This window comes from Abrus precatorius, unplaced genomic scaffold, assembly GCF_003935025.1.
Source record: "Abrus precatorius isolate BTA unplaced genomic scaffold, Abrus_2018 Scaffold7, whole genome shotgun sequence".
NCBI classification, from domain to species: domain Eukaryota; kingdom Viridiplantae; phylum Streptophyta; class Magnoliopsida; order Fabales; family Fabaceae; genus Abrus; species Abrus precatorius.
Window position 1 is genome coordinate 16,880,725 of NW_020874417.1, and position 23,577 is coordinate 16,904,301.

Consider the following 23,577-nt stretch of genomic DNA (forward strand, 5'->3'; position numbering starts at 1 on the left):
TATATATATATATTCATTTTATTTAAAATACTAAATAAAAAAAGAAAATAAAACCAAACAAGTTTTTTTAGTTTTTAAAAATAAATTTATCAAACAATTTTTTTATTTCCTCAACTTAAAGAGAGTTCTGAAAATTAAACTAACAAATAAGTTTTATTCTATTTTTAAAAAAAATTATTTTTAAAAAATTAAAATTAAATCAGAAACTAACAAGTCCTAAGACTCACATTTTCCTCAAATAAGATTTAATATATTATTTCTGAAAGTTATTTTTTTAACTTACCTAAAAATTTAATTTACCACAAATTATTTTCTCAACCTTGAAATTAGCCCAACATCGTGATATACTCTTGAAACCAATTTTGTTGATTGCAATGGAAAAAAAAGTTTCAATCAGGGTCAAATGCTTGTGTTTAATTCAAGTTGGCGGTTTTTTTAAAAAATAATTAAAGTTGGCAGTTATCTCCCTATGAAAATAATTTATGATTATAAATTCTTATTCAGAGGTATGCATTAAATTCGGGATAAAGTAAAAAAAAAAAACCTATAAATTTGGTCTAAATTATAGGTCAAGTGAAATTACTATGCCTAGATCCTATTCCCACTTCTTTCTTCGTCATGCGTCGTAACAAAGCAACCAAATTGCGAGTATAACAAAAATGGTGTAAGCGTCGCCACGTGCGTGGGTTCAGATTTGAGAATATATTCTCATAAATAACCAAATTACCACTTATTACTAACATTTACATCTATTTATTAGTTATATACATAATTTGATCCCAAAAATTTACATAAATCATTTTAGTTTCTAAATAAATTATTTAATAATTTCTTAAGATTGTAAATATGAAACATTTCAGACCTTTCATAATTTTTTTATAACTTTTTAGGATACGATTAGTCCATTAAATGTTAATATGTACTGATTTAATCTCAAAAAATATTAATAACTCGAATTAGTTTTTAAAAATATTAACCGATGAAATGGATGAAGTACTAAAATATTCCCCACGTTTACTCTTAAGAGACGATTTAACAACTTGTTCTTCGTAAACTTTATTGAGTGCAGTAATTTTCTTAATAATAAAACTGGATATTTACTCTTGTTTATTTATTTTGTGTTATTTAGTAATTATTTTCATTATATATTTTTTAATTATCTTTAATTACTGATTTTCTCTTAGAGGTTCAAATTCTTGTTTTTTTTTTTACATTTTCTTATATCATTGTTCATTCATAATTCCTTTTAATTTTAATTTATTTTATAATGATATTTTAGAAAAGGCATGTTTGATCATTTTTCATAAAAATTAGGAAATAACCCTTGGTCAAAAAAATTATTCATATAACAAGTTTGGTTGTATTTTTTAAAAATATTTGTACTTCAAGATTTTTGGGTTTTATTTTTTATATACTATAATTATGATTATATTTGGCACATATCTTAATTATATTTAACAGATTAAAATCAATTATGTGAATATTAATTTTATTTAATTTTAAAATAATTAATATCTTTTATTTTTTTTAAAAAAACTAATATCCATTTGTCTCAAATTTGAGTATTTAAAAATACGACACATTGAGATAATACGTGATAGAAGAGCCTTTCACTTAATAGTTCAAACTCAACTTAAATATTTGGGACGGTATTCATTTTTTTTAGTATTTTAAAAATTTAAAAATATTTATATTTTTTTAAATAAATCAATATCTCTACTGTTGATACAACAACAATAATAATAATTTTATGTGTAAAAAGATATAAAATATTTTTTTAATTTACAAGTCACAATAAATATTATCTTTTATTTATTTATCTATTTACACGTTTGAATTAGTATTAAGGAATTACTGTCTTTTTTAATTATATCTTTAGATTTGTTTAATCCTTCAATACTTTAGACATTTATCATAAATAAAAATAAATCTCTTACTAGGAACTTAAAAATAATTGCAACATAAATAAAATATTGGTTGGCTTGGGTTTTGGGCATTGGAATATTGCTATTGGCACTGCTTTCTTAAAGAATAATTAGTCATTATTTCTCCCCTTCGTGTTTTCCTATTTTTCTTTGGTCAGTTTCTTGGGCCGAAACATTCTTGGGCCGTTATTGCTACTTTCATACAAAAGGCTAAGGAAAGGAATAATGCAGGTATACATACTGTCCTTTCTATTTTATTTTTTTTTATAGTACTGTTATATTTTAAGTTTAAATAAATTTTTAATTCTACATTCTTATAAATGCTTGATTTTAAATTTTTAATTCTAATTTAATATTTAAATTTTTCAAAATTATTATTTTTAATCTTTAATAATAATGTAATTAATTAAAAATGTGTCACATGTTAATTTTTTTTATAAAGTTACGTTCTCATTATGAACTAAAAATTTATAAAATTAAGAAAAATAAAATTTTTAGAAATAGAGAAATTAAATTTAAAATTTTATTAAAAATAAGGATAACAAGTATATTTAGAATGGCGTTTTATTAATAAAAAGTTCTCAATCTCTCTAGAGACAAAGCATTTAACATTGTCTTTTAAAAAAGGTTTAAAACAAGGTATTTATTCGCCGTTTTTTTTTTTACTTCTAAATTTGTAATATTCACTGGTTACCTTCTTAATCCTTGCTTTAGTTTTGTTTGGATAATTTTTTTAAAAATTAATAAAATTTAATTTTTAAGTTGAAAATTAAATTATTTTCTCAAATTTTAAATGATAAAACTTTTCTTAAAAATAGTTTGCATAGGTTAATTTTAATTTGTATAAGAAATTTAATTTATTTTATTACTTAAATTTTTATTCTTATAAATACTCAGTAAAAAATTTATCTAAATTAACTTTAAATTTAACGACATTTACTATAATATTATTTATAGTTTTATTTATAACAAATAAAATATTTAATTTATAAATAAATTTATATTTTTGTTATTCAAAGTAAATCATTTTTTATTTAATTAATAATTGAACCGCTGGTTAATCATCAAATTGTATTTTGAATTATTTTTTAAAACTGTCTCCTCGTTTCACCCAATTGAATAATAATAATTTTTTAAATTAAAACTTTTTTTTCAAGAATTTTATACATCTTACTTTACTGGATGATTTAGAATACAAGTACTTTAACTTAAAATTATAAGTTAAATTAAAATAATCTTTTACTAAATATTTCATGTACTCAAGTGTTTTTAAATATGATAAATTAATTAATCTCATATTTTTATGCATAAAACATATAAAAATTCATAAAACAAAAGATAAGTTGTATCTCTATTTTTTTGAAGTTTAATTTATAAAATGATAATGAATATATTTTTTATACATTTGTATAATTCGTTAATCTTTCCGTTCTAAAATTAATTTTTGTCAAAATTTAGGTAACTGTTGGTTATATGCATAAAATGAGATGGAATTTCTTATCTTATTTTTTATTCTGTCTAAAAACATTTTTTTTGTTATTTTTGATTTCTCCCTTTTAGTCAAATAGATGTACTTTTTTAACCTTATGTTGTATTTTTAAGCACACCAAACATAGAGGTCATGTATTTGTTAGGTTGTAGCATGAATGTTATCTAATTCTATCTTAAACTACATAATCAATACTAAAGACCAAGAAAATTTAAAAACGGGTCATTTTTTTCAACTGCATATTCAACTGCTATAATTCTACTTGAGATTAGGTAAATTAAATAGTTAGTCAAAAGATACAATTTTAGAGAATGTGCATACTTATTTAATTATTTAATTAAAAAATTTCAAATTCCTCTCTTCTTAATTTTTCCCCTTTTAAATCAAACAGAAGATTAATCTGCATCTAAATATCTAATAATCCTTCCCTTTTCTTTTTGAAAAATAACTATCCTTCCTCTTACTGCCACAAAGTGCATTCCACGTGCATTCAAAAGACAAAATCATTACAAATTTTTTTTTAATATATTTTAAATTTTTATAAACTAAAAAATACTTGGTCCAAACACAGCGTTAAAAAATCTCTTGTCCAGGTTATTTAATACTAAGAAAGAATAAAAATATTCGGACATGAGTTCCGTTTTAACTTGCCAATTTAATACATATATTTGATATTTCAACAACCTCTCCTACTCCCTGTGGTTAGTCAATCCTGGTTAAACCAGGGTAGTATTAGTAACCATGGTTAGGGAAGATAATCATAGGAGGAGAAGTGATACAATGACACACGTGCGACGTTTTGCTCGCACAAGTGCCAATTCTTTTTTTTTTTTAACAAGAAACTGGCATTAATGTTTTAAGATTTAAAACTTGACTTTCCGGTGAAGAGAGGGTAATTAATGAAAATCATGCCCATCGGAGCCCAAAAATGAATGAATTTAAAAGTAACTAAACCCACACTTGTCCTTACCTGCTTTGTGGGGCAGCCCGAAACAGGAATTTTCGAGTGTTTTGACACTGCCCGAAGTGCCCGATACTTGGCTGAGAAATTACGAGCATTCGGTCTCCAGTACCTGTGTTCCCTTCTCTCTCTCTCTTTCTCACTGACCTCTGATATTTCTATATTTTGGTGCTCCGCGTTTCAACGATCAGGATCCAACGGTCCAAAATGTACGGGGCTTCTTCTGCTTGTTTTCCGAGGTTTTAGAGCTCCAAACCTTCAGATCCAGGTTATTGGTCTCTAGATCTTCCTTCCTGGTATGCTCTTTCATCCTTCTTCTTCTACAATTCTTGCTAATTCCTAGTTTTCTCTTCCCACCTTACTTTTTTCCGCCACTTTCATCTTTGTATTTCTCTTCCTTTACGATCTCTCACTTTATGTGTTTAAATTAATGCTTCTCTAAGTTCTTAGCTTCAACTTTTCCATCACCGCGGGCTTTTTACTCTTCAGTTCCAAGTTTTAAGACCGAAAACTTACTTGTTTTTTTCCTTTTAAAAAATTAGTTTAAATTATATGTGTAATCAGTGTTGTGAATTGTTATCTCATGCTGCCGCTGGTTGTTCTCGTCCTGTTGTGTCTTAAAAACAACTGTTTTTTTTTCCGGTGGTTTTTTTAAAGGTACTGAGAAAAATCTCCTTAAAGAGTTCTTTTAGAAAATAAAATAAAAAGCTATGGTTTTGGTATTTTTGGAAAAGAGATCAGCAACTGTCATAATTTCGCAGAAGATCTAAGGATGGTGATATCATTTTGTAATATTTAATATTATTTATTGTTTACAGGATAACATTTTCTTGTTCGAGGAGGCACTTTTGTTTGTCGTACGAAATGGAAACCAAACAGAGTTCGGTGACGGTTACGCTCAGTCACAGCGCGTTGACGTGTGCCGTGGAAGCGCTAGCGACTTTGCTAGCCTCCGCTGTCGTCAAAGCCACACTTTTAGCTCCGGTGAGTCACTCTCTACCCTTATTATAGCTCCAAAACCTAATTTTTTAAGTCTGAAGTTCTAGTGTTAAAAAGAACCAAAGTCTTGAAGCTTTTACTAGCCTCAAGCTCGACAAGATCTAACCTTATCTATATCTTTTGAAAGCAATTTGTGTTATTTCTTGAGTTCATGTTTTTATGGTCTAATCAATTGTGGGAAATTTTTTTGTCTTTGTCAATATGCGCCTATGCTACGTGCTAACTTGCGCACGGTGGATGAATCACTAAACCGTGAGATTTTTATTTAAAAAAAAAGAAAGAAAGAAATTTGGATAACCAATGCAATATATCCTTATCTTTGAGTGTACAAGGCCAGCTCCCGTGCGCTGGTAAAATCTTTTTAGTTTTATGGATGCTAACGAACTCACAACTTTTTTTATTTTCATTTTCTAGTCTTTATTCCATTAATTATCCGGAAAATAAAATTTAAATTTTGTGGGATATTTTGGTTATTTAAAATAATAACAAGGTTGGGGTTCCCATTGTTTCCCCTTGCGGAACTGGGTGGAGATATGAATTGCGGTTGTGGGATTAGTTAGTTCCGAATTTTTTTACTAGTGGGACCCGGTTCAGAATATAAAATATCTTTTTGTCGTTTGTGAGAGTAAAAGTCAAAAGTCAAGGAAAGAGAGACGAAGCGGATTCGTATGGATTATTCGCTTGGATATGCCGTTGATGAGCGTAAAGCACGTTTCACGAACGCGTGTCGTTTTTGTGTTGCTGCCTTCCTGGCATCTTGGGTGGGAAAAAAAGGTGGAATCTAATACGATGGGACGTACTAATGAATAATGGTAGTGTCCACTGCTTTAACTGTTAATTAACTGTGTCAGTCACTTGTGTGGCTCATAATATTACCAAAATAATTATTAGGAGGAATATCTGATATTGTCTTATTTAATATCAATTTTACCACTCTAATTAAGTAGAGTACATGATGTGTCATTGAATAGTATTTGCATATTCTATTTTTTATTTCTTTCATTATTAAGTTGTATTTATGTTTATTGTTTATCTATACAGTAATATTTCGCACTAAATGCTTCACACTGAAACAAAAAATACTTCTTTGGTTGGACTTTGGAGACTGGTAATTAGGGGATTTTATCATTTATATTTTGAATTAAAATAAAGTTAATAATTAATAACTTGTTTAATAATCAATAGATTTTAACCTAATAGTCCATATCAATTAATTTTTTAAAATAATTTTCATCTTTAAAGAAAAAAAGTTTAATCGGGTTTGTTCATAAATTTTAATTTTGGTAAGCCTTTAAAGGTACTATCAAAAAGTAAATTTTGGGTGACTTTAAATTTAATTAAGCATCAAACAAAATTAATGAATAACTTTTAGGGTAAAGATGTATGTGGCGTGATAAAATAAGGGAAAAAGCATCTTGACAAATAATTATTTATACTAGAATAATTATATGCTAAAATGAAGATTTGCAACTCATTAAATTAATGGCTCAGGATATGTCATTATTCTTTTAACAGAAAAGTAGTTTTAAGCTGAGGGTCCCGATCGAAGCTTCTTAATAACAATTTTAGAAAACTTTGAATTCTGAACTTTCTGCTTTGTCGAAGGCCCTGCTATTTAAAAGTCATCTTAAATCTTTATTATTAGATGAACTAAGTAAAATCATTTGAAGACACAACTTTTTTTGTACTTTATCTAGTCACAATCATTTTGAGTTTTGATTTAACTGTAACATATAATTTGAGAAAATTAAGTTGCAAATGAGTCATGAATGGAGTTCTTTTTTAAAATTACTTGAAGCGTTGAGCATATGATGTTACCTCTCTGTGTCTCATCCTAATCTCAATTTGGGTGCTAGGATTTAACATTTTTCCCGTAGTTCATTTGTCTTAAATGTCAATTATAGTATATAGTATTGACGAAATGGCTGCAGGATCTCTATCGGCTGTTATTAATCAACGCGCCTACAACCAAAGGAGAGAGGGAAGACAAGCAACTTGATGCTGAGGGAGAAGACGGTAACGAAGATGAAGGCGAGGATGATGATGATGGAGATGCTGGATTTGGAGAGGGTGAAGAGGACTTGTCGTCTGAAGATGAAGCTGGATATGGCAACAACTCCAACAATAAGAGCAACTCTAAGAAGGCACCCGAAGGTGGTGCCGGTGGGGCAGAGGAAAATGGAGAAGAGGGAGAGGACGAAGATGGTGAGGACCAAGATGATGACGAGGATGACGACGACGAGGACGACGATGAAGAGGAGGAAGGTGGTGAAGAGGAGGAGGAGGAAGGTGCCGAGGACGACGAAGGTGAAGAAGAAGAGGAGGAGGAAGACGAGGAAGCTTTGCAACCCCCAAAGAAAAGAAAGAAGTGAATTTAGCATAGTGGAAGCCTCCTGTTTGTATTGTTGTGTACGAACTTGCCTCTAACTTGCATGTTTTTACTTTTTTTGGGAACTAAACTTCCATGTTATTATTTAGTTTATAAGGAGGCTTATGTAGGACATGCTTTAATTCATATCTGTGTTTACCATTGCGTAATTAGAATGCTACATTATTGAGCAGGCAATGTTAAATTTAAAAGAGAAGAAATTTTATGGTCTTAGATTTTACTTAAGCCTTTTCACTCTCCCTTCACTCTATTATTGTTAAAACAAGTCACTCTAAATATCCTCTATCTTTACCACTAAAGCCCCGTATATATATGAAGTGATCTACTACTTCAATTTAAGAACAGGGCAGGGGGAGGAGTATCATGGACCAAATTTAATATTAATAAACCTTAAATATATATATATGATGTATAAATGTTTTAATTATATAATTTTGAAATGTTCACTTACATAATATCTAATACTATTCACTAATGTATCTAGTATTAATAAACCATTAGTTAGTTGTCTTTAAAATTATTGGATGAGTTAAACAACAATAAATGATATATTTTGATCTAATAGCGGTTAAAAAGTCGCTCTCAATCGTCACAATGACTTTGGTGTTATTAAAATAGTGAACATTTTTGGTTTAGCTAAGTGAAAAGAAATCTAGAAGAGAAAAAGGCGAAAGATCTACGTGGACTCGGGTGGTGGGGAAGCAGTTACTTTGAGTTTCGAACGAGCAAGATGACTTGTTAATATTATAAAAAATAAGTGAGAAAAAATAATAATGAAGATAAGAAACTTTCTAAATTTGTCTGTGAGTGAAGCTTTTTTTTTTTTTGAGAGAAAATGGAGGAAAGAAAATATTTATGTGATAATTATTTTATCTGTAAACTTTTAGATAAGAAAGAGAATATACAAATTTTCTGAAACCCCAGTAATTTTATGTTTTAAAATTTTTTCTATTTTAAAAAATAGTGTATTAATTATCATTCTTCTTTCCTTTCTCCCTCAAATGCTTTGTTGTTTCAAACCTAACTACCGGATCATACAAGGGCTTGACACTATGGTCATTGGTGTAGTTCAATGTCAACACTTGCTCCATTTTATTTTATGGAGGATGTTGAAATTGTTGACCAAAGTATAAATTGGCATGCATACAAGCCCAGCTTCATTGAATTGTTAACAACTCTTCCTTTTGCTTTTATATATAAAATTGAAATTGAGTTTAATATTTCAAGTTGAAGAAACGAAATAAAAGGGTGGATGGAGTGGCTTTTCCAACATGTCATAGGGACCTCTAATTTGAAAATGTTTGAGATTTTATCAATTTATTGGTTTTATATTTACTTTTTCACAAACTTTTTCACGGTCGTTTCTGTATTTTAATTTGGATCCATGACTTGTTCAAATGAAATCTCTTATTGGGCCCTAATTCAATAAGCATAGGTACTTTGAATAAAGCAATATATAAGTAGTGACAGACTCAAAATTAAACTACGAAGATAACACAGCTAAATTTGCGTGAATACTACATGTACATATATAAATATAAATATAATACATGCAATATTGCGGAAAAATTACATTTCTTTTTTAGAACAATTCGTAAATCCTTCCCTTCTTCATCAAGGAAGTTATTTGGAAATGGTATGGTTTGTATTGTGTACTCTCTTTTAATTTATTTTATTTCTATTAATACTTCCCATCTCGTTTCAAATCTCTGTTACTTATGTTTTAAAATTAATAATTGACTTAATTTTACTTTTAGTCAATATACTTTAGTTTTAAAAAATATTTTATAAAATATAAAATTAAATGTTTTCTAACTATTGCAAGATTATAGAACTGTTTAATTTTAGATTTTGTAAGAATTTTTGTTATAAAATTTATTTCTATTATTTCGTGTATAATTTTTTAAAAATGAAAAAGAATGAAGGTAAAGTAATAATTTGTAATTAAAAAAACATTTTGGTAAAACAAACAGGCCTAATTTTGTAAACGCAAGAAAGAATGTTGTCAAACAAAATTAATTTTGAGTGAGAATTGATTTAGCTGTGCTTAACTAGATTTTCATAAATAACCAAACAAACAGGGCACTAAATTCTCGTGAATTAGAGAGAGTAGTAAAAGGAACCGAACGGGTCCTTGGAAATGGAGAATTGTGATTTGAGCATAAGAAATTACGTTTATTATTTTATAATGAAGTTGTGAGTAGTCAACCAATTTCAACATCTCGTTTCATTGATCTTTTTTCTCTAAGTCCTAACCTTATCTTCCTTTACCTAATGACGGATCACTCAGATTCTTCTCCTCTAATCCCTCCCCCACCCCTCGCCGAGATCGACCTCGAAGCCGCTACCACCGAACAAATTCAATGCCGAATTTGTCTTGAAACTGATGGTAAATTCATTTTCCTTTCATCTATTTTCCATTTTCAGGTTAGGGTTACAAATACTTAGATCGCTTTATGGTTTTAAATTATATGCATTTCAATCGAGCACTTATGTTGTTCTTAGTTCCTAGTTCTTGCATTGAGTTATTGTTTAGTAGAATGTCACTTAGGACTATTGGCACAATGTATGTGGAAGCTTTATTCTTGAGCTTAACATTTAGATGTGTTATGATGTGTCCTATCATTTACAATCTACTCGTTTTGTTTGTTTATGCTTTTGTCCCCCTCAGGTAGGGATTTCATTGCTCCTTGCAAGTGCAAAGGTACATCAAAGTATGTACACCGAGAGTGTTTGGATCATTGGCGAGCGGTTAAGGTAAGGATGCCGTCATCATTAAAGGTTTTTAAATTTTAATTGCTGTATCGAGATGTATTGTATGTCCTACGAGCATTGTGTAACAACTATTATATTTTCAAGATTGCTAGAGGCTGACAACTTTAATGTATCTCGACTGTAAGCTGTTGTTGGTGGTTCATATACTTTTATGTTCAGCTGATCAATTAGGCAACCTACATCTATGTTATCGTTTGTCTATCTCTAAAAGTAATGGTTAGGAAGGAGTCTAAATATGTTAAACAGAGGGTTATAGAGAAATAGTTTGGATCTTCCTCTTCTGTTATTTCCATGTTCCGTTTCTAACTCTTCCCACCATCAGTGATAAGTGTGTTTACCTTTTTTTTTTTTTAATTTTAGGTGGTTTATGTTCACAAATTTGGTTTACTCTTTATGGCTTGTAATATGTATTTCCTATGCTCTGCAAATTTACTTTCAGGACCTCCTTGTATGAACACATATATTTAGCCTGTTAGCTATCTTGTGTGTTTGTCCTTGTAATTTTATTAGGTGTGAATTTATTTGAATCTAATGGTAATGGCTGTACTGGAACTTTAATGATATGCAGTGTCCAGATACTTATATTTAAATGACTTTTTCCTTTACCTAATTATATAAAGAACATAGACTATGTGAGCTAATTTTCCCTCGGAAAAGGCCCCCTGAAGTTCAGGTGCAACTTAAGAGAGTCAAGTGCCAGAGGGGACAATTGTTGACCGAAACTTGCTGGCACACACACAGACTAGCACTTTCTTCTTGAATTTTATTGCTAATATTTCTCTGTGCAGAAAAGTGCCTGACGTACTAAATAAATGTAAATTACTGAATATTCTTGCAGGAAGGGTTTGCATTTGCTCACTGCACTACCTGCAAGGCTCCTTACCATTTGCGTGTTCATGGCGCTGCTGATAGAAAATGGCGTACCTTGAAATTTCGTTTTTTTGTGACCAGAGACATTTTGTTTATATTTCTGGCTGTACAGCTTGTATGTGGATTATTTTCATTTTCCTAGCCATACAGATGCTTATCCATATGTAATTAATGAATTGAATATAGATGTTTTAATTAAACATGGCCACACCTTATTTCCTTTGTCTCCAGGTCATTGCTTCATTGGCTTATTTGATTTATCTAATAGATGGTTACCAGCAGTATTGGCTTCGCCTTGTTTGGGGTTTTGATAGTGAACTGAGCTTTTACTATATTAGCGGTAAATTACTATGAACTTGAGCAACAGTCACCAATATGCTTATAAGTTATAACAAGTACTATTGTTACTTATTGTTTGGGGTTGGGGTTGCGGTTGGGGTGGGGTGGGGGGTGGGGGGGTTCAGTAATCCAGGCATTGTTTTATTTCTTTTGTTCACAGCTTACTTTATCCATATGTAAGATGCTGCATCTTTTGTTGTTTATTTCATTTTGGTATTGTCAAATGTAGGAGCATTGTTGTTTTTTGTGTTGCTTGGCCTGTCTGGATGCTTTATTACTTGTTATGATCGAAGAGTTCGCAATGATTTGGCTCAGCCTTGTAGAGAAATATGTCTTTGTTGCTGTCAACCAGGGTAATAACTCTGACTTTAAATAAGCATGAACCTTTGATATTGTTAAAAAACATAATTATACCCATAGCAACTGCTTGAAGCATTATATATTTTCTGTTTTATATTTTTAAATACATCCTATGATGTGAGAAACCATGTTTGGAGACTAAAGTATGATATTTAAAGTATGATGAATATAGAAAGTATGTAGCTCTTGTATTACATATGCTTTCCTTGGACATGATAAATATAGAAAGTATGATGTTTCATGTTATATTTGAAGTATACATCAGCGGCAAGTCTGTGATCCAGAATGGCAGTGACTGATGTTGACATGTTGGCTTTGTTTTGTTTGTTGTCATTACAGAGTTTGTGCAGACTGTCATTTACCGGGTACCCTTTGTATGTGGACTGATTGCACTGCATGCTTTGAGAGTTGTGGAACCATGGCAACTGAATGTGGTGGATGCATGGGAGGTGCTGGGGAAGCAGGGTTACCATTATTATTCATAATGGCTTTGATTTTTCTTGGACTCTTTACTGTAATTGGGATATTTTACAGTGTGTTAGTTGCTACCATGGTTGGACAACGGATATGGCAGCGCCATTATCACATACTTGCAAAAAGGATGCTGACAAAGGTGCATCTACCTTACTTTATAGTCTTTTGTGCATTTGGTACAGTGCGATGAACTGTCAATTATTGATTCACTGCAACTGCTAATTCAACCTAAATATCTAACTGATATGTGCAATTAGCCCATTAGTCATTTGCCTAGTATACCGAAGGTCTGAAGGAACTTATCTAGAAACTCCTATAAATATGTAATTAGAAGGTTTTCTGTTTGTTTATCATTTAGGTGCAAGATATATTTGCAAAGATATTTATTATTATGGGAGGACGAGCGAATAATATTAATCCTATTTCTTTCTTCTTTCTTTCTAAGTTGCTTATTTAGACTATTTAGCATTAGAGCATTTTAACTGAATGTATTTTGGTGACTTGCTTACCCTGGATCTCGTGGACTTCAATGTTGCTGTTTTACTTACTTCAGAAGAATCTTGCCGTCTAATTCTAACGAGTGAACTACAGGTCGAGGCGTCTTGTTTCCTCCATTATGGATGGGTAGTGTAAATCTGGCACACTGAAACCTATGACCTACAAATTACCCAAACCCCTAGTTACTGCCCTACTACTCCAAATGGTTTCTAATAGATATTCCCATGTATGAAGTTAATTGCATGTTTGATGGGTACTACTCTTGAATATTCGACCATCATCTTGAATTCTTGATTATGGAATTGTGTTGCTTATTGTAGGAGTATGTCGTGGAAGACGTTGATGGAGAGATAACAGGGTCTGATTGGTGTCCTCCGCCTCTCCCCTCGGAGCATGTACAGCAGCTGAAAACACTGGGCCTCCTATGAGTTTGAAACCGTAGGGGTAAAACTGGCACTTTGCTTGGTAGTTTGGTTCTTGTCAGGGAGATATGCAGTTAATTGATAAAATTTGAGCTACTCAAGTGACTCAACTCAATTAGTTTTGACTTGTAAAATTGTGCTAGTCTATCGACATTTGTGGATTTCTATTGCGTCTACAATTGTAAAGAAATGGAAGAGAATTCTTTGAATATATCTAATTACAGATATATTGTAATGTAATAATGTCCACGATTTTGATATGTTTTATATTTCTGCTTGGTTTAGTCTTGTTTTCGATATGAATCCTCAGTAGTTATTTAATAACAGCATGATATTTCAGCCTCTAAAAACAAATATTTTTGATATTATTACTTGAAACCAAACTTAATTTATAGTGAGTCGACAAACACGGATTTTAAACTGCACCTTATGAAGGGTTCTAAAGTGAACGGTAAAATATCCAGCTTCCTTATTCTCTTTTTGGTGCCTATCACTTCATTATACTCACCAATCATGGGTCCGACCACTCATTGTTTTGCAAGCTATTGCTCTATTGCTCGATGGTGTTGGTGAAATGTCTTCGATAGCAATTGCACCATTCTTTTAGAAAGTTGAAGATCTAGTTGCGGAAGTGCGATGAAAGCATTGCGCAATCGATTTTATTTTACATTTTATTACTTATAAAGTCGAATAATCACAGCCCACTGGGGACTTGTCGATGCAATTGATTGGATGAGGTTTGAATGGACGGCACTAATGTCTCTATTTTTGCTATCATATTATAATTCATTTTGATATTATAATTAAGTTCCTATTTGAGGATGAGGTTTGAATGGACGGCCCTATTGTTTCTATATTTGTTATCATATTATAATTCATTTTGATATTATAAATGAGCCTTTATTCTTCAGTTTCTTTTATTTAATTAATATATTTTTTAAAATTATTTTTAAAATTTTAAAAAGGTGAAGATATTCCTTCTCCACATGTCACGTGTTTAAAAAAAAAATAGTAGCACTTAACAATACACTTCGTGACATGACAAAAACTTTCAAACAAGAAAGTAGTGCTATATATATATATATATATATATATATATATATATATATATATATATACTAATAAAAGAAATAAATTTTAAAAATATATTAATTAAATAAAAAAGCGTTATTCTTGACTTAGTATTTTTATAAGTTATTTGCTTTTTTTATTAAGTTACATTATTTTTATTTATAATTTTTTTGTTTTAAAAATTATTATTTAAAATTAATTTTCAATTTTAAATTTAAATTTTGATATAATATATTAAATTAAATATTTTTTGAAATGGATTAAAATTAAAATATACTTTTAATTAATCTTAAATTGAACTTAATTTTTAAATTTTGATATATCATTAACTTGAAGATTTGAAGTGTTCTTGAAGGACTCTGTTTTTCTCAAATTACATATCGGATGCAAGATTTGGCCAAACGTAAAATACATGTATTAACATCACTGGCATGCAAATATTTTATTTCGGGGACAAATTATACCTGATTGGTACTTGATAGAAAGGTTGCCGAGGAGAAAACAAAAACTTGAATTCTAAAAACATTACAATTGTCATTTTGGTTAAGAAATATTAATGTTCGTTTAGTTTAGCATTAGAATAAAGTTGAATAGAATGTCTTTTGAAAATTGAGAAAAAAATTGCATTAGAACATACATTTTTTTTATCAGAAAATGAGAAAAATCAAATTCTAATAGTAAAACAAACGGACCTAAATTGTAATTATTGTATCAAATTGTTATAATAATTTAGTGCTTATTTGTATCTCTGTTATAAATAAAATTCTTTAGAATCGTTTTTTTTACCCCTCTCACATTACTTGATTTGTAACGGACAAAAGTGTATGATAATTCATGTAAATTCACATCTTAAACAAACAAGTCATTAATTCTTCATCAAAACCATGCATATACTTGAGAGAAAAAAAATAGGATATTCAGTATACGTAAATATTCAAGGTAATTTTACAACAATTTCTTAAAAGATATAGTCAAGCTTAAACGAAGTTTTCACTTTAATCATACTTTCATAAAGAAAAAAAAAATTGTATATAATATTGATATCTTGTTACAAAGCATTTTAAGGAGCTTAGTTAAAAAATAAAATAAAATTATAACATTTAATAAATTGGGAATTTAAAAGTGTTTATTTTATATTACAAACGGAGTTCCCGTGTTTTTTCAGATAAAAGCAAAATTTCGCAAACACGTATTTTCACAACAAAATTATCCCCTTGATGAACGCAGAATGTTGATAGCAACACAAAGGAGTCATGAATATACAGTTGGAATATGCTTACAACATTATAATATAGAATTATAAGTAACTTCTGTTGAGGGAATTATCAAACCTGAGCCCATGAAAGAAAGGAAAGGACAAAGGACCACTAGACTGCGATTTCGCGTCTGAAATTGGTAATTACATCAAAAAGAGACTTTGGCATGTGTGTGCATGTTGGAATTTGGATACAGTGAGCGGTCAGTGACCCCATTCTGTGTCTCTCTCTATGCATATACACAACATAGCTTTACATGGTCCATTGCCCCTACCCCACTTCTGAACTTTTGGTCATTTTCCACATTCAATGGGCGCCCAACTAACCTATTAAATTATAATATCAAAAATATGAAAACAAGGTTTTGTATAATTTAGAAAACAAGGTGCCCCACCCACAAAAAGTGTATTCACAAAACAGACAATCAAATCCACTGGCTACAAGCAACAACTTCACAAGTAGGCTTCAGCCTCACCCTTATCCAAAACAAGTTGAAAAGTCCCTTCCTATATATTGCTTATGCTTTTGTCAAGGTTGGAGTACGAAGCAAGAGTAACCCTTTTAGTAAAACAAATCACACAATTTCTTAAGTAGTGTACGAGGATGTCAGACATTGCTATGTTGGTGGCTGAAGAGTATGAGAGAAGGGTCAAGAGTTTAAGAAAGGGTGGAGCCGTAGGAGCAGGGGAAATTGACCTGGCTTCTTCTGTTTCGACTATGATTTCGAGGCTCAAGGAAAAAAAGCAACTTGTTCAATGGGTTTTGGAACCCAAGACCCAAGTTTCCATGGCTGCTTCTGACAGCTTCTTCTCGGCTTGAAACTAGTGATTAATCTTTATTTTCATCAACTATGGACTCTGTTTTGGTTGCTGATTTTATTTAGTTTCCGTCTTATAATTTTCCAGCAATGTTGTACATAGCTGTTTCGAATTCAAGTTAGAGGAAATTCTGTTTAGAGAGAGTTTCTCCGATTTTTTTCAGTTCTTGTTCTCTCTGTTTCCTTAGACCTTAAATTAAGGAAACATGTTATGCTTTTTTATTATTCTATTGTTATAGATAGATATAAAAGTATACCTTATTTTTACTTTATTTTCTATTCTTTAAGATTTGTTGTTTTCATTTCGGTGGATACCCCTCGTGGGTTGGCCTTGTACGAAATAAACTACATATTTTTGGTGCTGAGTGTAGCGCTCGTCCAATAAACAGAATAAAATATTTATTCTTTACTGATTTATTTATATATATATATATATACACAATATCAATTAATATTATAATTATAAACAACTTAAAAAGTAAAATATAAATTTATAGCATATAATTATATTTTATTAATCTTAATAATTTAAATATTTATTTTTTATAAATAGAATCACAGATAACAGTAATTTTAAAAGTTAAAATTTCTTTTTACTTGCATGCATTTCAGCAACCTTGGAAAGGTACACTGACTAAGTTGACTTGACTTGAATCTATTACAAAATGAGTAGTTTTATAATCATAGGAATTAAAACGGTTAGTTTTTAATAATTTAAAAGCTTTTTTATAATAATTTTAGAGATTAAATTAACATATACTTTTTAAGACTAAAAGACTGTATCGTTGAAAAAAATATATTTTATAGGATTATTTCTTAACCTAACTCTCTTCCTCGAAATAAATTTTAATCTAACAAAACCCAAATAAATAAAATAAAATTCATTATCTTATTATCCTATCTGAACATCTCTTCTGACCAAGAATATGGGAAATATTAACTGTCTGTGGTAATTTATTTATATTTATAGTTATAAAATTGGTATGATTCTGCGTCGGTGAATATGAGATAAGCTTGTTGGAAATGCATCATGTCAGGTTTCGAAGTTTGGCCCATCTTGCAATGTCTCATGGCTCACAAGTTTATATACATGTATCTAAATAAACAATACAATATGTACAATACTTATAAGAAATAAGAAAAAAAATCATTTTAAAAAATTACTCAAACATAATTAAAAAAACACAACTTACTTCTTCGAAAGTGATAGAAAATTAGATTAAAAAGTTGCAACCTTAAAAAAATTATAAAATAATGAAAGATATACACCTAGAAGATGCTTAGCGGCACTTTGGTTAATTTGATTTAGCATAAGTATAATTTTTTCCCCTTGATTTTTTTAATTAATTGAATCTCTTTATTTTTAAAATTATATAAATGTAGTCTTTTTTTTATTCTTTATCTAAAATATTCAGTTTTTTTTATTTAAAATCTTAATAAATTGAAATAGTTAAATCATTTTACATTTTTCCCCTTAAAACACGCGATCCACACACACACACACAAGTATTGTCGAAATTTTAATTTTTGAAAGTAAATTTATTTTATATACGAATTTTATCATAAATTCCTTAAATATTTGAGTAGAAAATAATAATATAAATATTCAAAGTAAAATAAATTTAATAGAGGGGCCAAATTTGCATGATTTTAAAAGTAAAGAACATAATTAATTCTAAAAGAAATTAGAGTTTAAAAAATAGTTAAGAAAAATTGAAGTATAACTCACGTTTAAAAAATAGTTCAGGAGAAAGGAATTATCTAAATCTTATAAAAAATATCCAAACCATATTATATTTTATTCCACTTTCTCACATATAGATAGACTATCATTTTTTTTTCACAAAAAATAATTGCTTGTGCAATTTTTTCCGTTTGTGGCCGGAAAGATCTAAACATCTTACTTAAGATATTAGTCAACTAGTGTTTTAAAAGATTGATTAAAAATATTAGAAGTTACATTCAAACATCAAAGGATATTAAAAATTATTAGAAAATACATTTTAAGAAAAAAATAGTTTAATTTTCTAGATAGTATCTACTTTTGATTAAAGGGATGAGAGGCGTTATAAAGTTAATTATTTAGGAGTGGGCTCACAATTTTATTAAATGGCCGTGGATGAAGCTAAACATAAATAGTGACCAAAAGTTGCATGGAATGATTAGGCCCAAAACCTGTTGTTAGTTGTACCAAAACTTGCTTATACTATTAAGAATTTTATCATAGTGATTTTTATATAACTCCTTTAAATTATTTTTTACATTAGTTTTTTCATATAAACGTTATTAGCTTTTTCTAATCAATAACGATGAATATAGTACATTGTTTTTAGACTTTTTTTTATGTAGAGAAAGAAAGCTAGTTAAAGTCACTGTTTAAGTGAAAATGTATTAATTAATTAGGTGAAAATAAAACAATATAATTAAAAAAGTAATCAATGATTTATGAAAATATATCCCATGCAATTGCTTAACTAGTTATCTCAATGAAAATTTTAACAAATTAACTTGTATTGTTCATCTAAGCTGATAATATTAGGCCCTAGTTTAGTAATCCTAATGAAAATGGATTTGAAAAATAAGATTTGCATGGGTTGGTGTGGTCCAAGTAATTTGAAGGTACGTAGAAACAGCACAAGTGCCCAATTTACAGCTACGACTGTTCATTTCCTTTGTCCTACTATATTGAATTTCCTCATCCACCTTCCCTCCCAGCAACAGATCTAGAATCTTGGGTTAGTGAGAGTAATTTAATACAAATATTATAAAAACTAATATATAATCAAATAAATTACATACCTTACAATTATTTTTATATTTTAAAATCGTTAAATGATTAATTTGCTATTAATGCTATTGAACATGTCTTTTTCCATGATAATTCAAATGGTAAAATCTTTTTCTTTTTATTTCATGTGTATTCTTTATTTCTTCTTTCCAAATTTTCTTTCTTTTCTTATAACTCTTTTTTTTAAGCTCCCATCTTTCCCATTCTTTTTCTAGTGAGCACATATTTTCAGACTTTCAAATCATCGTCATTCCATCTTTCTTTTGACATTTTGATTTTATTTTTCTAGTCAATTCCTCACAATTGATAATTATTAGACAGAATATACTAATATTTTTTTTTCTACTTGTTGGATAATAACACTTTGACACTATCGCTTTAATACCTTCATTTTCTTAGTTTTTAAATTCTCTGGTTAGCTCTTCACCGTTTATAAAAGTCAAATAGATTAACATAATTTCCTACCCATAGATTAACACTATCCCTTTTTAACTCTTTTTTTTTATTCGAGTAATTTTATTTTCTTTGTTTTTCCAATATTATGAACTCGTATGAATTTGGATATCAACACACACATAATAGAATTTTTTTGTAAAAATATTTTTTTATAGAAGTGATCAGAATTTACATTTTATGGCTTCATGATTTTAAGTTTATTGGACTTAAATAAAAATATTAGAATTCAAGTATGATGAAGCATTAATTTATTTTAAAATATATCACCAATGAATAATAAAATATCTTATCATTGATAAAATACATAATGATACATCAAGAACCAAACAATACACATGCGATTTTTATGAAGATTAAATTAATTAAAAAAACCAAATAAAAACATTATATCAAATCAAAACCTGAATAAAATCCTCCAATGAGAATAATGAACAGGACAATGGCCAAAATGGCATTATTGTGGAAACTAATTCCATAAATGATAGAGGTAAAGTAACATCCTAAAAATATTCATTAACATTTTTCTTAAATAAATAAATTTTATTTAACTTAGCTTATTTAATATATACATAAACTTAAATTGACATAGAACTCAATCATATAAGTTGAAGTTGGATCTAGATTCAGTCTTGTAACTGAAATGTTTTGTTAGTGTATTTTACACTTTTGCTTAAGCGAAAGTGTAAAATTTTATTTGACTGGATCATTTAATTTTTACAAAAATAGACTGAATTCTCATCTATTGAAATTAGAATACAGAATTGACTTACGCCAAAGTTTAACATAAGATTAGAGCTGAGGAAAGAGAAAAGAGGGACCTTGTTGTACTCCCCACCATTTTTAGAGTTTAATTGTCTATTTTAACTCTTAATACAGGTATTTATTGTTACTTTTATTTAAATATTTTTTATATGATTACATCTATTTTTTAAAATAGAAGTGAAAATAGATGCATAAGAGGGACAATAAACCCTGTCTTAATTCAATATATTTTTCTTGCAGCCCACCATATATTAAATTCAACAAAGAGGACAGCTCCTTGATGCAAGGTTTGAATTTGGACTTTATTACAATGGCATGTGTAAAAAACCCCCACTCACAATCAGGTCGCTATTTAAAATGGAAAAGGTTACTCCACTCTTTGGGTCCTATCAACCTAAGTTTGTAGAAGACCCAGTCCTAAAGTACCCATAATTCTTTAGGTGAAATAGTAGCAAACAGGAAGAAGGAAAATGAGTGTGGTCCTGCGTGGAAAATAAGGAGATAATGATGAGTTACTTGCATTAACAACACCATTTATAAGTCAACAATACTGGCACTATTAATCTGCAGCTACTTTTGTCTGAGTTGGGGGAAGCTTGATATCAACTCTATTTCTCTAATTTGGAGGACTTATTTGTTTTTTCCCTCTTAATTCTCCAAATACAGTACTTTATAAATATCAGATCGGAGGTATCCACCGTTAAAAGCTTTGAGAAAATATTAATTAAACAAATTTTGGGTACAACTAAATAGTTGGGTATAATATTACATATGATATGAATATTGGCTTATTCTAATAGCTGAAAAGAAATATTGGTAACTAGATAAATTCAACCATGTCTAGTGTTCTTGCATGCATGTGAGTAGCTCTGGCTTGTGGGCACTTGTCACGTTAAAAAAAGGTTGGTCTGACCTCTGAGATTGTTGCGACCAGTAACATGAGGAGTCACTCTTTCATGCATCAAATCATTAAACACTTTCATCTACCCATTTATTAGCGTATTAAGGAGGGTGTTCTGAGAGCTTCCATGTCTATCTACTTCTCACTACTACTTCTAGTGAACAAGCCACCTCTTTCAAAAGCAAGTTGATTCCATCACGCCAACCCGTTCTTGTTTCTCGCCAAAATATCTCTTTTTTCAGATATTTCCGACGTGGACTCTTACCATCACCCATATGATTCTGCAATTTTTAAAGATCTGTTTAGTTATACATAATAAATATTTATATATAATAAATTTTATTAAAAATTATAAAATTTAATATAATTTTATTAACTTTAATTTTAGAATGAATAGCATGTCTTTAAAGATCGAAACGATGATAACATTGAATACTATAAATTTTTAATAAAGAGTAGAATAATTTTAAAATTTTCTATTTTTATGTTTATAATTCTTTTTAATTATTGAGTATAAAATATTAAATAACTTTTATAATTAGTATTTAATATTGTAAACTATTTTGAAAAGTGATAATCTTAAGCGAAATTCAAAGGATATATCGACAATGTATCATGCAACATAACAGTGACAACTAGGATCTTTGTTTTACTATACCCTTGAATTGGAAGGATAGATACGTACAAAAGTCTAAGAATACATTCAATGTCCTCTTCTGAGGAAATCGCAAAAGGGGAAGAAGAGATCCCTCTATGTACATGTAAGAAAGATTAATTAATTACCTGAAAGAGAAATTGATTAAGTAGAAGAGTAAATCAGAGATATCTGTGCAAAGTACTACCACCCCTTAATGCAGACAACAAAAAGATAAGCTGGTCATCATTGGCATCATATTCAAGCTGGTTTTGAAGAAGATGGTACTTTTCCACAACATGATCTGGTAACACTTTGTTCCTGCAAAGTGGACAGGTAGCACAGTATTGCTTCAACCACTGGTCCAAACAATCCTTATGAAATGTGTGTTTGCAATTCAAGTTCCTCACATTTTCTCCTTCCTCGAATTCTGATAAGCACACCCTGCAATCTAAGTGGTCTACCTTCAATCTTCTGGTGTAACGAATTGTGGGGTTGTTCTCTTCAATGAAATTGAGGTATTGGGTGGTGGAAATTGAATTTGTATCTGACTTTAGGTAGCGAATGATGAGAATAAGTTCTATTAGGATATATGTTAATAGGACTATAGTTTTTGAATAAAGCTGATACAAGAGCTCTGAGAGAGCCGTCATGGCTTCTACTTGCTGCTAATGAATTCTTCGAAGCACAACTTTTTTCCTTTTTTTCTTTTATAGAACATTCAATGCACCCTGCTGCGCTATAATTACATCTACATCTTTCTTCTTGGGGAACGGTTCTTTTATGAGTTCTTGTTTCAGTTTAAGTGTTTTCACCTTCGCGGATATAAATTTACTTCCTTGTTTTTATTCCTTTTTTCGGTTTTAAAAATATACAAAGAACAATAAAAATGTCTTTTAAAAGTTTTATTTTTATCTTTTATTTTGTTAATTGTTAACAAGATAAAATGAAAATTAAATAAAATTCTATAATTATGGGTGAAAAGTATTAATTAAAAATAAAAACATATCTATTCCATAAAAATGAAGTGTAGATCACTTGAACATATAAGAGCAAATAACTGCATTTTATATTAAATGTTTATATTTATTAAATATAATATATAATTGATTTAAATGATATTATTGATAAAATATTATATTTATTAATTATAATACATTTATTAGGCATATGAATTTTATATTATCAAAATTTCTTGAAAATTTATTATTACTAAAAATAAATGTAATTTTTATAAATTTAATATCTACAAGTATATACTAAACAGGTTTATTCATCTTTATATAGTTATTTAGAATAGATTCAATTTATATATATCGATTTTTAAATAAAAAATAATCAAAATGCATATATGTATATATATTATGATTTATTTATCAATTTTAAATTTT

At 29.2% G+C, this 23,577-nt stretch overlaps 3 protein-coding genes across 4 annotated transcripts; 2 read left to right on the forward strand and 1 right to left on the reverse strand.

Moving 5' to 3' along the window:
- Nucleotides 1-4,387: 4,387 nt before the first annotated feature.
- On the forward strand, nucleotides 4,388-7,981 carry LOC113871616 (nucleolin). Its single transcript, XM_027508712.1, has 3 exons — nucleotides 4,388-4,671; nucleotides 5,194-5,359; nucleotides 7,306-7,981. Exons 2-3 carry the CDS (start codon nucleotides 5,240-5,242, stop codon nucleotides 7,744-7,746), a joined length of 561 nt encoding a protein of 186 aa, XP_027364513.1. The 5' UTR covers nucleotides 4,388-4,671; nucleotides 5,194-5,239; the 3' UTR covers nucleotides 7,747-7,981.
- A 1,890-nt stretch (nucleotides 7,982-9,871) lies between these two features.
- On the forward strand, nucleotides 9,872-13,757 carry LOC113872811. Of its 2 annotated transcripts, XR_003505915.1 has the most exons (8): nucleotides 9,872-10,152; nucleotides 10,435-10,520; nucleotides 11,377-11,523; nucleotides 11,640-11,748; nucleotides 11,977-12,100; nucleotides 12,447-12,720; nucleotides 13,173-13,332; nucleotides 13,400-13,535. XR_003505915.1 is itself a non-coding variant. In XM_027510641.1 (7 exons), the coding sequence occupies exons 1-7, from the start codon at nucleotides 10,038-10,040 to the stop codon at nucleotides 13,505-13,507; spliced, it is 963 nt and encodes a 320-aa protein (XP_027366442.1). In that variant the 5' UTR covers nucleotides 9,872-10,037; the 3' UTR covers nucleotides 13,508-13,757. The 2 variants fall into 2 exon arrangements, 1 of the variants encoding a protein (XP_027366442.1); XM_027510641.1 differs by lacking the exon at nucleotides 13,173-13,332 and having other exon boundaries at nucleotides 13,400-13,757.
- An 8,611-nt stretch (nucleotides 13,758-22,368) lies between these two features.
- LOC113871561 (probable E3 ubiquitin-protein ligase XERICO) lies at nucleotides 22,369-22,839 on the reverse strand. The gene has a single exon (XM_027508652.1). It carries the CDS (start codon nucleotides 22,837-22,839, stop codon nucleotides 22,369-22,371), a length of 471 nt encoding a protein of 156 aa, XP_027364453.1.
- Nucleotides 22,840-23,577: the final 738 nt, after the last annotated feature.

Excerpts from the sequence above, each read along its gene's own strand:
- LOC113871616 (XM_027508712.1), top strand. The coding sequence starts at position 5,240 with ATGGAAACCAAACAGAGTTCGGTGACGGTTACGCTCAGTCACAGCGCG. Across the intron at positions 5,360-7,305 it reads AAGCCACACTTTTAGCTCCG|GATCTCTATCGGCTGTTATT; the intron begins GTGAGTCACTCT and ends AAATGGCTGCAG.
- LOC113872811 (XM_027510641.1), top strand. The coding sequence starts at position 10,038 with ATGACGGATCACTCAGATTCTTCTCCTCTAATCCCTCCCCCACCCCTC. Across the intron at positions 10,153-10,434 it reads AATTTGTCTTGAAACTGATG|GTAGGGATTTCATTGCTCCT; the intron begins GTAAATTCATTT and ends TGTCCCCCTCAG. Across the intron at positions 12,101-12,446 it reads CTTTGTTGCTGTCAACCAGG|AGTTTGTGCAGACTGTCATT; the intron begins GTAATAACTCTG and ends TTGTCATTACAG.
- LOC113871561 (XM_027508652.1), bottom strand. The coding sequence starts at position 22,839 with ATGACGGCTCTCTCAGAGCTCTTGTATCAGCTTTATTCAAAAACTATA.